The sequence below is a fragment of the Cynara cardunculus genome (assembly GCF_001531365.2).
Source record: "Cynara cardunculus var. scolymus isolate 2C chromosome LG 6, CcrdV1, whole genome shotgun sequence".
Taxonomy (NCBI): domain Eukaryota; kingdom Viridiplantae; phylum Streptophyta; class Magnoliopsida; order Asterales; family Asteraceae; genus Cynara; species Cynara cardunculus.
In genome coordinates this window covers 18036215-18052214 of record NC_037533.1, presented here as the reverse complement: position 1 = coordinate 18052214, position 16000 = coordinate 18036215, and the positions used below count along the sequence as shown (strand labels likewise).

The following is a 16000-nucleotide window of genomic DNA, read 5'->3' as shown; positions in this document are numbered from 1 at the left end:
AAAACCTCTGAATGGTTTTGTATCCTGAGCCCCCTTTAACTATTAAGCGCCCTGATTTCATTGTAAACAATTAGCAAACAATTATATTTCATTTTGTACTATATCATGAAAGCCTATTAATTATTATGACCACTTAATCATTCTGCACTAAACCATTCAACAACTGCCAAACAACCTCTAAGATGACTTGGTGAACATTTATTCAGGTAAGCGTTTGGTAAACGACCCATAAGTTTTCCAAATCACATGATTTTATTTAAAACAATATATAAAATATATAATAATTAAAAAGAAAAATTAAAAATTTTAAAAAAATAATTATAAATATGGAGTTCATAAAGAAATACTCTTTTAGAAATGGCGGATACCACTAGATTGGTGGGCAAAAAAAAAGCTATATCTATCCTTCAACTTCAATCCACACGCTTCCATTTTTGTCCCCACCATATCCGTACCCATTCCCACCTCACGATTATCGCCATGCCCATCTTCTTCTTCCTTTAGTTCTCAATCCACCATTTTCTAGTTTTTTTTCTTCTTTCATTCTTCCTTCTGGGTATGGCTGTGGCTATGGCTTCCTGTGGTTGTACTATCGGTGCTTACACCAAATTGGTGGCATTTGAGAAACAATCCATTTCCAAAACTGCATTCTTCGGTTGCTCTTCTGGTTCAGATCCTGTTAAACATCTATGCACTTCTTCAAGATCAAGGTACGCCTCTCGATTCCATGTTGATAAATTACTTTCCTCAATTGGGGGTTTTCTAGAATCAATCGAGTACTTCAATCAACTTGACGGTTTCCGTTTATATTTGGTTAATAATTGGTAAAATCTTCGTGGGTTTTCTGATTGAATGCAAGTAGATTTGGTAATTTTGCGTGTATGAAGTTGGGGATTGTTAGTATTTGCTGAAATTGCCACCAGCCGTTACGGTTTGCTGATTTCTGTAGCTTTTGTTTCCACTCGAATTGGGGTTCTAATTGATTGATCATCCGCGGATGATACTTCTCTACTACGGAACTGATCCAAAGTATTGAAAGTAAATGACAATTGTGCGATTTGGGTCATATTGGATCGAAAACACAAAAGTTATGTCCGATTTGTTCTAATTTCTGATTTGGGGTTTTACCCAGATTGTCATATTCATTGAGTACTATGATTCCAAAAGCATCAGCCACAGCTATTGAGGTATTAAGCAAGGGATTTGGTAATGTTTCTTGTAGATACTTTTTGATTTCGATTTGTATATTCATCGGGGATTCGATTTGCAGGGTGGAAGTTATCAGGATACCGATGTGGTTCCGACACCCAAAGTGATAATTGACCAGGATTCGGACCCGAATGCAACTGTGGTGGAGATTACCTTCGGGGATCGCCTTGGAGCTCTTCTTGATACTGTATGAAAACCTTTTAAGTTTGTCGTTTGAATGCTCGGTTTTTTTGGTATATGATTTGGTGATTAGTCGAAAAACTAGTTGTGTGTTCGGTGATTACTGGGAAATGTATGTGCAGATGAATGCTCTCAAAAATCTTGGACTGAACGTTGTCAAAGCAAACGTTCATTTGGATTCTTCTGGGAAGCACAACACGTTTTCGATCACTAAAGCGTAAGTAGTTAACTTAAGATGTCTTTTCTTTGTTAACATGTATTGAAGTCCATATCGGCTAGACAATTACCATCATTAATATATATATATATATATATATATATGTGTGTGTGTGTGTGTGTGTGTGTGTGTGACTGTGTGTGTTGTGTGTATATATATAAAGATATAGAGATATAGAGGGAGTTTCAGGGAAAACCCCCCAAAAAATGAAAAATTGAGGAACACTCCAGTAACCATTTATTTGGAAGGTATGCACATGTGCATAAAGTAACTGAAGTTGTTTCTTGATTTTTATACACATGTGCATACCGGACAAATTGTTTAAAATTTACTTGTATGCACATGTGTATACCGTCTAGATAATGGGTTACCATGGTGTTCCTCAAATTTTAAATTTAATTGCGGTTTTTCCCTGAATTTGGTCCTATATATATACACACACACACACACACACATATACAGGGTGTTCCTCATATTTTAATTTAATTGCGGTTTTTCCCTGAATTTGACCCTATATATATGTGGGAGTTTTAAATGAGAAGCTAAAAAAGTTGAGAAGGTGCAAATCGAAGGTTCATATGTGAATCATTGGTAAAAGAAAACGTGGATTCACATATGCGTCTTCATATGCAAATAATTGGTAAAAAGATAGTCAAGCAATCGTGGGTCCACATATGCATGTTTAAATGGATTTTTTTTCGGGTTTACCAATGATTCACATATGAACCTTCAGTTCACACCTTCTCAACTTTTTTGCGCGTCTCATTTGAACCTTCCAATGTATGTATATATAGACATATAAAGACCATTAAACCCATACACACAAACCATCAAACCTATATATACAGACCATCAAACGTGTATATATATAAGGGATCTTTTAGAGAGATTCAAAGGGGCTCTACATATCTTAACAACATGTTTGATGCTTTTGCTTAATCGGTGAGTGCTTATATATGCTTTTTGACCATGACTAAAATATCTTGGCTATCGGTTATCGCTCGTGGTTCATTAAATGATGCATTCACTTTGATGTGTTCATAAATGAATGACTGAATCTAAACAGTGTTCTTGAATAGACCCCTTTTCGATAGTCTTTATGATTCTATTTGTATTTAGTTCTCTACTTCTCTTCGAATATAAAGATACTTAACGAGTTTAATGACTTGTTCGTTTAGCAATTAAGCGGTGTTTGTTTTTGCTTATATTTTCTTGGAAGAGCTGAAACGACTGAATTGGATATGTCATACTCCATCTGTTATCCATATATAACCATCTTATTCCAGACATATCTTAATAGAAACATGATTTCTTTGCAGCACAACCGGCCGTAAAGTTGATGACCCTGAGTTGCTTGAGGCGATCCGTTTGACAATTATTAGCAATCTTCTTGAATATCACCCGGTATGACCAATTCATCATCCATGCTCAAACACACCTAGGGGTGTAAACGAGTCTAGTCGATTCGAGGAGCAGGTTATTAGATCTCAAGTCAAAAAATAATTATTAGGCTCGAGCTTGACTCGAGCTCGATCAACTTTTTCAAAGTTGGGCTTGGGCTCGAGCTCGATTAACTTTTCAAAGTTGCACTCGAGCTCGAATATTTTTTCAATGTTTGAGCTCGAGCTCGATGCTCGTTTATAGGCTCGAACTCGAGATCCATTAACTCCTTATTTGCTCAAGCTCGATGATTTTTATATTTCGAGTATATAATTTGTAGACATTTAAATATGTTTGGCTCGAAAAATTTATGCTCGAATGGCTCGACTCGGCTCAACTTGTAGAGTTTAATCAAGCTTTCGAATGAGTCGAGTCGAACATTGGTGTTGTGGTGCTCGACTCGTTGAGTTAAGCGAGTTTTATTTGTGTTCGAGATCGACTTGAGCTCGACAATTATTAAACTCAAGCTCGAGTAGCTCGTTAAAAGCTCGACTCATTTACACCCCTAAGCACACCCTTGACTTTATTGTTATGAGGAATTTGAATTCATTGATGGTTTAGGAATCAAGTGCCCAATTAGCCATGGGAGAAGCCTTTGGAGTCGAAGCACCAAAAGAAAAGGTACTAATTGCCGCCTCACTGAGATGTAAACCGAGGACTAAATACCGTATTTCCGTGAAAAATTATTATTTCATACACAAAGTAAAGTAATTTCCGTCGTGGGATATTGAGTGAAGATTGCAAGTCTTCTCGGTTTCTCGCAAAAATGACCTGTTTACCCTTTTTTCATTGTTGCATGTTATTAATGTTACTCCCACCGTCCCAAAATAAATGTTCATATTACTATTTTAGCTCATTGTAAAATAAGTTTTCCACTTTTAAAAGTGTCAAGTTTCCAATTCTACCCTTACTTATGAGATGGAGAAAGTCATTACTCCTATTGTCAAGGGTAGAATTGTTATTTAGTTAAATAACTAAATGTCCAAATTTCTTCTTTAGTTTGTTCTAGAATAAGTGTCTACTTTTAAAAGTAAGTGCCAACTTTCCAATTATACCCTCAATTATGAGATGGAGAAAGTGATTACTCCTTCTATTGTTAAGGGTATAATTGTCATTTAGTTAAACAACTAAATGTCCATGTTCCTTTTTTAGCTTGTCTTAGAATAAGTGTCAACTTTTAAAAGCAAAGTGCCAACTATCCAATTATACCCTTAATTATGAGACGGAGAAAGTCATTACTCTCTTTGTTGGCAAGGGTAGAATTGTCATTTAGTTAAATAACTAAATGTCCATATTCTTCTTTAGCTTGTCCTAGAATAAGTCTCTACTTCTAAAAGTAAGTGCCAACTTTTCAATTATACCCTTCATTATGAGATGGAGAAAGTCATAACTCCCTCTGTTCTTAAGGGTAGAACTGTCATTTAGTTAAAAGTGTAACAATTACATATTTCTAAAGTTGTACCCCTTTTGCATGGTGGATATTTATTTTGGGACGGTGGAAGTTTTGCCTTCGGTTCATAAGCTTCCTCTGTTTGAAGTTTGAATCGTACTAAAGGGCAGTTTAGACATTTGGCTAATATTTACTACATCATTGTTTGATTCGTCTTTCCTAACAAGTGTTGAACTACCTCAGCTTGACGTCGATATTGCAACCCGCATCCAGGTATACGATGATGGTCCCGATCGAAGGTAATCCTACATTTTCTTGATCCTAAAGTTGGGAGTCTTTTTTTGTCGTTTAACGTCACAAAGAAACTCATTTGACATCTAAAAATCAAATACCGACCCCTTTTTTTGGTAATCGTGCGTGTCCGGTTCAGCATGCGCACAACTCGATTAATCCCATGGGCCCTGAAGATAACAGTCTGAAAAATTCCAGTAGTCCTAAGGAGACTCAAACTGGCGACCTATGGGGGGACTCCGAAGGCCTAGCCTTTATTTGCCAGTTGAAGGGGAAAACCCCAAAAAAGATGAAAAATTGAAGAACACCCGTTCATCTGTACAATATGCATATGTTATAAGTACTTGAAGATGTTTCTAGGTTTCTATGCCGTGCGGGTGAACGGTTACCAAAGTCTTTCTCACTTTTTCATTATTTTTACGGTTTTCCTCTGAACTTGACCCTATATATACGTGATATATATATATATATGTATGATATATTCGATGTTGTACTATGCAGTCTGCTCTCAGTGGAGACAGCAGATCGGCCCGGATTACTGGTCGATCTTGTGAAGATGGTCACCGATATAAACGTTGCAGTAGAGTCAGGAGAGTTCGATACCGAGGTAACAATAAACCCTCTCTGAAGACTTGAATCCCGGTTTTCTGGTTGGGTTGAATTTTATTTTAACTCTAGCTGGTCTAGTTTAGTATGGTTAGATTTCACATTTTGAACCGAACTAGTTGTTCGGCTCGGTGTGGTCAATTGGTTTGAAACGTTTTGAACCATACTACCAATAGGTGCACATAAAGTCATCCGATCCAATTAAAGTTGACCAACCTTAATTGGATCGGATCCAAAAGTTCCACATCCAAATTGGATGTGTTGGTTCTTGGATTGCAGTCTAAAATCCATTAAAACCGAACTCATCCAATCGAGTAACCATTCATTGACAATCCGCTTACCCGTACAATTACCATCCCATTGAATTTAAACCAATGATACTCACTATTACCCGAAAACCGAACCAAACCGACCTCATGGTTTAGTTTGTTCTGATGTTGCGGTCAAACAATCAAAAATCTTTGGGGTAGAAGTCAGGTCTGGTCTTAGAGTAAATTGTGATTTTTGTCCCTATGGTTTGTTAATAATTGCGATTTTCGTTCTTGTGGTTTAGAAATTACGCTTTTCGTCCCTTTGGTCTACAATTTGTTGCTATTTCGTCCCTGGACTAATTCTTACTTTTAAAGTACAAGGGACCAAAACTGTAGATCATATTCTCAAGACCCCGCCTTTGGATGAGTTATACTTGTTTGTGTACATCATACCCTCTGGACCCAGCCTCCGGATGGGGTATATTGGTTTGCGTACATCATACCCTCTGGACCCCGCCTCCGGGTGGGATATACCGAATCGTTTGGTTTGAACAAATCGAGAATCTTGAGACCACGATCAAGTCACTTAACAACGATCTTTACGACATCGTGATGTAGGGTTTGTTAGCCAAGGCCAAGTTCCATGTCAATTACAAGGGAAAAGCTCTCATCAAACCGCTTCAACAGGTACAACCCGACGCTATTAAACTATCCCCTCCGTTCCAAATTAGATGTCCACATTTCGATGCCAGTTTGTCCCAAAATAACTGTCCACTTTCAAAAATAAGCGCTTGCCTACTTTCCAATTATACCCTTAATCGTGAAATTGATAAATCCATATGTTATCAAGGGTAAAATTGTCATTTAGTCATCTAAAATACCTGTATGCCTTTTTCATTGTGGACATCTATTTAGGAACATAGGGAGTAATTAACTAACTTACAATATTTTTCGAGATATTTCTCTTAAATGCAACGGTTTGGCAGGTCGTAGCCAATAGTTTACGATACTTTTTGAGGCGACCGAGCACCGAAGAGTCGAGTTTTTGAACATAAACGGGATCGAATCGAAACGGGAAATGAAAGTTTAAATGAACTAATGATGGTGTTGTTATACCCCTTATGCTATAACATTCAGGAGTTTTCATTACCAATTGTAAAGTTATATTACATTTACATGATACCATAAAATCGCCATTTATGGTCCTTCAAATGTTACCATATTACATTCTGCCCCCTTAACTTTATGAATGTTACATTCAGCTTCCTACCCTCACAATATTTTAACATTTGTGGTCCAAAATGAATATAAATTAATACCCGACCCAACTTGTTAACGAGTCAAAGCGGGCAATTTTTATCGGATCAATATGACAGAAAATTTTATTGACGCAATCACAATGATTATTAAAGTATTAGGGGTTTATTGTTTACCTCTTAATAGTTTTATTAAAAGACAATTTTTAAATCGTTAAGAGATGAATCTTGTTTGGTAAAAAAGTCTACCTCTGAATACTTCTAAAACCCTTTAAAGATTTTGTATCTTGACCTTTCCTTAACCATTCAGCATCCTAATTTCATTCTGAATAATTATTAAACAATTATATTTTATTTTGCACTATATTATAAGAGCCTCTTAATCATTCTGACCATATAATCATTATGCACCAAACTATTTAGCAACCAACAAACAGTCCCTCAATACTGAAAATATATCTGGTTTTGTTTGTTATCATCAAAATTACGAAATTTTGAAATATATAATTCAATAAAAATCGTTTTCCGTACACTTGAAAGTTGCACCCAACATAGTCGACTAATATGTACCGTACCGGAAAAAGGGTAATCAACAAGTACAATTGGTTGGTACATGATATATATGATCTTGCATATTATTTATAATCGGTAGTGAAAAAAAAAAACTTGTTACGGACTCGACTTATTTACATCTCTATCATTATTCTAAGGTCCCATTTAGTTTGCCGGAATGAAATGAATTTTGGGGGATTTGGATTTTCAAATCCACTCCAATCCTATGTTTTATTTGTTGAATTGTTCGGATTTGAAATCTCATGATTTAATTGAAATCTTATAAACGTAAGATTTTGAAATCCTTAGAGGTTGTTCGGGATTTCGTAGTATTGTATAAACTAAGGTTTTAAAAAATATTAAAAACATTTATTTTTATAATAATTAATTAATAAAAGTTATATTTCAACTTTATTTTCAAGATTTTTTTTAATGTAAATACACTATTTAAAGTGTATTTTAATATTTAATTTTAATATTATAATTTCAAAAAACTTGTATAATATTCTTGTATAAAAAATTCTTTTAATTTTTTATAGAAATTGACCTGGATTTGACACCAGAGGCTATACAAGAATTTAGGTCTAGGATCAGTCCTATAACAGGTCTAGGTCTGGACAGGGTCATGTTTTCCACTAAATACCATAGCCGGGTAATTGGTGGGTCTTGACCGATCCCTACTCGTCTCGAGCTGGACCCATTTGACCATCTCTAGTTGGGACCAAGACTAGGTTTAACCAGACCGATTACAAATTGGCTTTCCATACACCGAAACCGATTTGGGTCTGATCCAAGTCCATCTTTGACCATCTTTATCAACCAAACCCCATCGACTAACATACATAATTCTTTTAACCTATTTAATCCAGACCAATATAGACTTATCCAATTCACCCGTTTTACCATCTGTAATTTTCGTCCTAAAAAAAGACCCACGTTAAATTTTCAAACATTATAAACCCAACTTTAAGTCGTAGTAATCAAATTTGTAACGTGTTCAATCATCGTATTTTTTATGTAAAAGTTTTACGTTATATTTTTACCAATTTTTGAAATGTTTTTTTTTTCCATCTAATACAATATTACTATAAATAGCATGGTTTAACCAGTCGAGCTATCTGAACGTTTTAAAATAGATGAAAATATTGGATAACATTTATTACGTTATTATGTATATGATAATATGACTAGTTGTGTACCCGCGCAATGCGGCGAGAGCCATGAATTTTAACGATTTTGAAAGATAAGATTTAACAATGATATAGGTTACACTTGATCTTTACATATTAATACAATTTGAATAAATAAGAGTTATGGTTCCAATACAGATTATCGATGAAAAAATTTGTATGACAGTTTAAAATCCAATATATTTAAAATCCAACATATTTAAACGACTCCACAAATGTATTCGATTTACACCAAGAACAAAGAACCAAGAAACTTGAGTTTTAAGATAAACACTCAAAACCAATAAARAAAACTRCAAATTTGACAGATCATAAGCCATGAAAAGACAAAAAAAGATGGGTTTTAGAATGAAATTTCAACTATTCAATATTGGACTTAAAAATATTTTTTTACAGTATATATAATATATAATAATATAATTAAGTCAAAAACTATTCAATATTGGACTCATTTTGAAGGTATTAACGAGATGATTATAATGATGTAACTTGTTAAAATAAAAATGTATTTTTAAACATGTTTTAATTGATATACGATTATGTATGTTAATTTGATAAAAATTTAAAATGAAACATTTAAAAGTAAAGAACGTAAAGTAAATTAATTAATTAATTATAAGGGTATAAAGTGTAAATTTAAAATTATAATTTAAAAAAAAAATCGGTTGTGAAATGGTGAGTGTATGTGATGAGAGGAGGAGGTGAAAAAGTGAGTATAAAGGGTATTTTGTTCGTTTAGTATTTTAAGACTTTTACTAAATTTGCTTAATAAGATAGTATAGATACAATAAATTAACTAAGGGGCCGTTTACCTAAACACTTACCAGGTAAGTGTTTACCGGTAAAATTTAACACTATCATTTATTTACTGGGTAAGATTTTAGTCCACCAAAACGACTACATATGCAACAATTTACCAGGGAAGCGCTTATCGTGGTAAGAGTCGTCGCCCTCACTTACCGGGTAAGACTTTTGGTTCTTGTCTGGCTCTTACCGAGTAAGATTTTTGGTCCTTACTATTTTTATCCGGTGAAATAATATTACTTGGTAAGTATTTACCCGGTTAAACGCTTGGTAAACAGCCCCTAAATCTTATTGGTATCGTACGATATTTTCAATAAAAAGCCATTCTTTCGGTCTCTATAATACAACTCATTTGTGGAAATCACCGCTACTTATGCACATATCATTAAGAGCATCTACGTGTAAAAAGTCAAAATTTTGAAAGAGAAATTATTTTGATTTTGATGACAACCTTTTATTTTAAATATTACGATATTAATTATATTATTAAAATATTTAATATAATTAATAAAATACTATTTATTTCTTTTAAATATTTAATTTCAAGATTTTTTATTCATATAATTTAATTTAGAAAACTAAAATGGTACTCGTATAATGTAGCGCGATAAATATCGATTTTAATGTTTTGTTTTTTTGTCACAATCGATGTTATAATACAGTTTTATGTGGTTTTGAGGAAGCGATTAATATTTTTATTTTTGAATAAAATACAAATATGAATATATATCATAAAAAATTAAATTTTTTTATTGATATTTTAGATTTTTTATATTTAAAATGAGATGTTTATTTACAGTTAATTACACGAATTCGAACATGAAGTTTTAATAAGTTGTACGTACGCAATATTAAATTTTAAGTATTATGCATCAATAAACAATACTTCATACATAAAAAAGTTTAAAAGTTTTTGTCAAATGTTTTATAATATAATTTTTATAAAGATAATAATTAAGTATGTTGTTAGAACTCAAAGATTATCTTAATTATATTTTAGATTTTTTATATTTAAAATAAGATATTTATCTGTAGTTTGTTACACGAATTCAAACATGAAGTTTTAATAACTTGTACTTACGCACAATTTACTTATAATCTTAATTTTAAGTAATATGCATCAATAAACAATACTTCATACATAAAAAAAAATTGTTTTTAAGAATTTTTTTGTCAAATATTTTATAATACAGTATAGATTAGTATCTTTTAAAATATTTTAACGACTTGTTAATTAACGGACAAAACTTAACGACCCTAACGTTAGGTGTGACGAAATCGAAACCGTTAAACGGTTCTTATAATTTTGAAAGATCAGAGACAAAAACAAAAGTTTTCACAAAACCCAGATGACGATTTTTGTAATTTACTCTATTAGAAAAATGTTGATTATAAATGAAGTCCGTGATTGACCGGAAAATCAATCGCCGGCGACGGAGCAGATGTAACTCCGGTGTAGGGTGGTAGGTAGCCCAAAAGAAAGGAGGAGATAATGTATGGCTCATATGGTCTCATGTCCTCGAGTCAACTTGATGTTTGAATCTGATCCACACCAAAGTGGTGGACCCCATCTCACCAGAAACACCTACTCCCCATCTCACCAACCACACTTCATAATTTCCATTTTGCCCCCTCGTTTTTTGGGTTATTGTATCAAATTGCTATCTCATGAAAAAAAAACATACACTTTATACCCATTTTATAACTTTAAATAACTAAAAAACCGTAAGTCAATGTTGGGGTTGTTTGTTTGTCTTTTAATAGTTTTATTAAGAGGCAGTATTTGAATCGTTAGAGGTGAATCTTGTTTGGCAAAAAAAAAGAAGTCTATCTCTTAATGGTTCTAAAACCCTCTCAATGATTTTGTATCATGGAACTCCCTTAACCATTAAGCGTCATAATTTCATTGTAAACAATTACGAAACAATTATATTTTCTTTTGCACTATATCATGAGAACTTCTTAATCATTCTGACCACTTAATCATTCTACACCAAGCCATTCAGCAATTGTCAAACATATTAAGAGTTAAACAAACATCCCCGTTGTAAGACATTTTAGAATATTGATTAAAATAGTCACTTTTCTCAATCATATTTATTTTTAACCATTTTTTGACTTGAAATTCCTATTTTAACCAAAGTTTATGCAAATAGTAAAGCCGATTTTTAGATCTTACGCAGATTATTTAAGCAAATGGGGATTCTTATGTAAATTTACATAAAGATTTTTTTTCTTATTTTTTAAATCAGAAAATAGGCTTTACGTAAATGAGTAAGATATATGAGTAAACTCTGCCTAAAATGAGAATTTGATGAAAAAATGGCCAAAAATGAATTTGATTGGAGAGATTAGTTATTTTGGTCAATTTTCCAAACACTATTTTGATTGACGAATCTGAAGCATCCAGTGAAAATATGGGTCAATTGCAAAAAAAAACATTAAAAAGCCACAAGTTGCGGTATCGTAATTCTTTGCGTCTACGCGCAAAAACAAGCCAAAGTCACAAGTTGTGAGACTGCAAGCTCATGTCGCAACATACGAAATCACGAGGAAAAATGTCTTAAAGTGTGACTTGCAGTTTAATTAGTTGTTTTGTATGAAAAATTAGGGGCGACCTAAAAACTTACCCGGTAAGCGCTTACCGGGTAAAATTCAACATTATTGTTTACTTATCTAGTAAGATTTGAGTTCGACAAAACGACATTGTATGTAATAACTTACCTGGTAAGCAATAACCGTGGTAAAAATCGTCATCATCACTTACCGGGTAAGACTCTCAGTCATTGTCTTCTTTCTTACCGGATAAGATTCTTGGTGCTTGTTGTATTCATCCGGTAAGGTAATGTGACTTGATAAATACTTACCCATATAAGCATTTGATAAACGGCCCTTAGTAAAATTATAAAGTAAATGTTTTTCTCGTGATGTTGTTATTTACAATAATAACCCCTCCATTTTTCATATTGTCCATTCTGTCCTCCTCCACCAACCCCAGCCAACGACCGAGCCACCACCAACCTCCACGACCCATATAAGCGTTTTTCCTCATGAACGATATCCAACCACCATACACAAATTCCAGAAACCCGTTTTCTCGCTGCCTAAAACACAAATATATTTTCCGATGGAGGCAAAGTCGGAGACCATTTTCCGGTCAAGGCTGCCGGACATTTATATACCCAAGCATCTCTCTTTGCATTCGTATTGCTTTGAAAACATTTCCGCTTTCAGTGACCGGCCGTGTTTGATTGACGGCGCCACCGGTGATGTGTACACCTATGCTGACGTGGAGCTTACCTCACGAAAAGTCGGTTCTGCCCTTCACAAACACGGGATCAACAAGGGTGACGTCATCATGATTTTGCTCCCGAACTCGCCGGAATTTGTCTACTCGTTCCTCGGCGCTTCCTTCATCGGCGCCGTCTCCACCATGGCCAATCCGTTCTTCACCTCCGCCGAGATCATCAAGCAAGCCAAAGCCTCCGCCGCTAAAATTATCATTACTCAATCGGAACATGCGGCGAAGGTGAAGGACTTTGCATCGGAGAATTCTATTAAGCTCGTCTGTATCGATTCGGCTCCGGAGGAGTGTTTGCACTTCTCGGAGTTGATTTCCGGCGATGAGGAGGAGCTTCCTGAGGTTGAGATCTCGTCGGATGATGTGGTAGCCCTGCCGTACTCCTCCGGGACCACCGGACTACCAAAAGGAGTCATGTTGACTCACAAAGGGCTCGTAACGAGCGTAGCGCAGCAAGTCGACGGCGAAAATCCGAATCTATGGATTCACAGCGAGGATGTGCTGATGTGCGTGTTGCCATTGTTTCACATCTACTCGTTGAATTCGATCTTGTTGTGCGGATTACGCGCAGGTGCGGCAATCCTGATCATGCAGAAATTCCATATAGTTCCATTTCTGGAGCTGATTCAGAAGTACAAAGTGACGATCGGACCAGTTGTACCGCCTATAGTTCTAACCATTGCGAAAAACGAAGAAGTGGTGGATAAGTACGATCTGACCTCGATACGGACGGTGATGTCCGGCGCGGCGCCGTTAGGGAAAGAGCTTGAAAACACCGTTAGGATGAAGTTCCCCAATGCGAAACTCGGACAGGTAAATTAATCAGTTCGATTCAAACAAAATCAAATCTACAAGTGATTTTTGCCTCAAATTTACTAGTGATTTTGCCTCAAATTGGTAGATAATCTGTAGAATTTGAATCGATTGCTCACCTGTTTGTAACAATCGTGTAGGGTTACGGGATGACGGAGGCAGGGCCAGTGCTGGCGATGTGTTTGGCTTTTGCGAAAGAACCGTTCGAGATCAAATCAGGAGCTTGTGGCACCGTCGTCCGTAATGCGGAGATGAAGATCGTGGATCCAGATACCGGAGTTTCTCTTCCTCGGAATCAACGCGGCGAGATCTGCATTCGCGGTGATCAGATCATGAAAGGTAAATAGCATTTAGTGCATTTGAATTCTTGCTTTCTTTTGTGTTTTACGTAATTTGGTTATCCCCCGTCACTTAGATTTAGCGGTCTTTGAGATTGCTTATTTGAAATAATTTATGTTTTTTTATAAAAATATTTGTCAATTATTGTAAGTGAGAAGGGTTTAACTTCTTTAAAAACTTCTTATTACTAGTTTGACATTAATATAAGTTATTTATCAAAACATTTAAAAGTATTTATTACCGGTTTGAACAATATTTGCTTTTTATTTATTTTTATAATTTTTTTTCCTCTTTTATATGAAAATAGGTTTTATGTAAATGCACAAGGATTTACGTAATTTTGGTAGGTGGCTCCTAAATTTAAAATACATAAAAATCATGTGTCTTAATTTCATTTGTGGAACAAAGATAAGGGGGAGTGCTAATGGCACCCTATTTCATGTCAGAATCAGGTCATTTCAAGTATTGGGAATGTAAAAAGTATACATTGATGTTGATGTGTGTGAGGAAGAAATTCATGGTAGGGATGCATTAAGCAATGCATAGGGGTGCATTTAGTCCACCCCAAGATAAGATGTGAAAATTTGGTACAACATATTTGTTCGCTTTGTAGACGTTACTTCAAGCAACATTCAATGAGGTTTAAAGGTTTTCCTTGCCATTTTTTCAATTAGGATAATTGCATGAAAGAGTAACGTATTTTAACTTGATTTCTATTTTGAATAACGTACTTTCAAGACTTCCATTTTGGCACCTAAAATGTAAAGTTTTAAACTTTTAAATACTCGGATAACTGGTTGAAGCATTAACCGATTACCATGCTGATGTGGTAAGTGATATGGTATCCAACTCAATATTATTTGCTGACATGGATATCTTATTATAAACGGTTCATGCTTCAACATGTTTAACCGGTTAAGGCTTCAACCGATTACTTGGGTACTTAAATGTTTAAAACTTTACACCTTATGTACCAAAATAGAAGTTTTGAAAGTACGTTACCAAAAATATAAATCAAGTTAAAGTACATTACTTTTTAATGCAATTTGCCCTTTCAATTATGCTCTTATATTTTTCAAGTTGATTTTTCGACATGTTTTTTTCCAGGTGATTTTACTTTCTCATACGATTTATCAGTTAGTTTTTACCAAACATGACTAGTTTATAAGCTAATATCGCCAACAACAAGTTTGCCAAGCATAGCCTAACCCTTCTAATTTTGAATCTTGATAGGTTACCTTAACGATCCAGAAGCGACCAAGAGTACTATTGTAGATGGTTGGTTGCACACCGGAGACATCGGGTACATTGATGATGATGACGAACTTTTCATAGTTGATCGACTGAAGGAACTAATCAAGTACAAAGGGTTTCAAGTTGCTCCTGCTGAGCTCGAAGCATTGCTACTCACACATCCCGACATCTCAGATGCGGCCGTTGTACCGTGAGTTCCCTGGCACTTGTACCTTCGGTTCTTAGTGTTTAGGGTTTATGGGTTTTATTGCTAACAAATATACGTGTTCAGAATGAAACATGAGGATGCGGGTGAGGTTCCCGTTGCTTTTGTGGTAAAATCGAACGGTACCACCGTCACGGAAGTTGAAGTCAAGCAATTTATTTCCAAACAGGTAATTTTTTTAACCACGATGTATTAAAAAGGTTAACTAATACTTTCAATTACATTCATGTTGCTAAATCGTAGAAGGTTTAAAATCGTTCGATGATTTGGAGGTAGGCATGGCAACAGGGCGGGGATGAGGCGGGTTTTGTAATCCTTGGCCCCGGTGGGTACGGGGATTAGCATTCCGTCTCGGGTCAAACCCCTGTCAAACCTCATGAATAATATCCGTTAGTTTGAGTCTACCGGGAATCCCTGGCCTCGGCTCCAATCCCGATTTGAGTCTATTGAGGATCTCCGGCATTGGGCCTGGCTCCGGGACCCGTTTTAACGAGGAATCCTCGTCTCCATTCGAATCGAATGAACAAGTTAAAATATATTGGGGGTGAAACAACCACTCACCTCCTACAAGAAATTATGATTTTACAAATAATTAATAGATTATTGAGCTATATTATATAAATATTAGAGTAAACTAGAATGATGTTCATTTAATATAGAGAGATATATTTTAATTTTAATGTTTTTGAAAAAGTAATAATG

The 16000-nt window shown here is 35.0% G+C and overlaps 2 protein-coding genes across 2 annotated transcripts in view; both read left to right on the top strand.

The window, feature by feature from the left end:
• Positions 1–359: 359 nt before the first annotated feature.
• LOC112514653 (ACT domain-containing protein ACR11-like) lies at positions 360–6853 on the top strand. The gene is made up of 10 exons (XM_025121239.1): positions 360–710; positions 1133–1187; positions 1271–1396; positions 1512–1606; positions 2926–3010; positions 3608–3667; positions 4680–4735; positions 5229–5334; positions 6203–6271; positions 6571–6853. Exons 1-10 carry the CDS (start codon positions 559–561, stop codon positions 6631–6633), a joined length of 867 nt encoding a protein of 288 aa, XP_024977007.1. The 5' UTR covers positions 360–558; the 3' UTR covers positions 6634–6853.
• Positions 6854–12513: 5660 nt separating this feature from the next.
• LOC112514294 (4-coumarate--CoA ligase 2-like) overlaps positions 12514–16000 on the top strand; it is a 4999-nt gene continuing 1512 nt past the window's right edge. The window contains exons 1-4 of the mRNA XM_025120662.1: positions 12514–13500; positions 13641–13839; positions 15073–15283; positions 15365–15467. Coding sequence (XP_024976430.1) covers positions 12514–13500; positions 13641–13839; positions 15073–15283; positions 15365–15467 — 1500 coding nt within the window. The remainder of the gene's footprint in view (positions 13501–13640; positions 13840–15072; positions 15284–15364; positions 15468–16000) is intronic.

Coding starts and splice junctions, on each gene's coding strand:
- LOC112514653 (XM_025121239.1), top strand. CDS start 559: ATGGCTGTGGCTATGGCTTCCTGTGGTTGTACTATCGGTGCTTACACC. Junction 1,188..1,270: donor CATCAGCCACAGCTATTGAG/GTATTAAGCAAG, acceptor TTCGATTTGCAG/GGTGGAAGTTATCAGGATAC. Junction 3,668..4,679: donor TCGAAGCACCAAAAGAAAAG/GTACTAATTGCC, acceptor GAACTACCTCAG/CTTGACGTCGATATTGCAAC.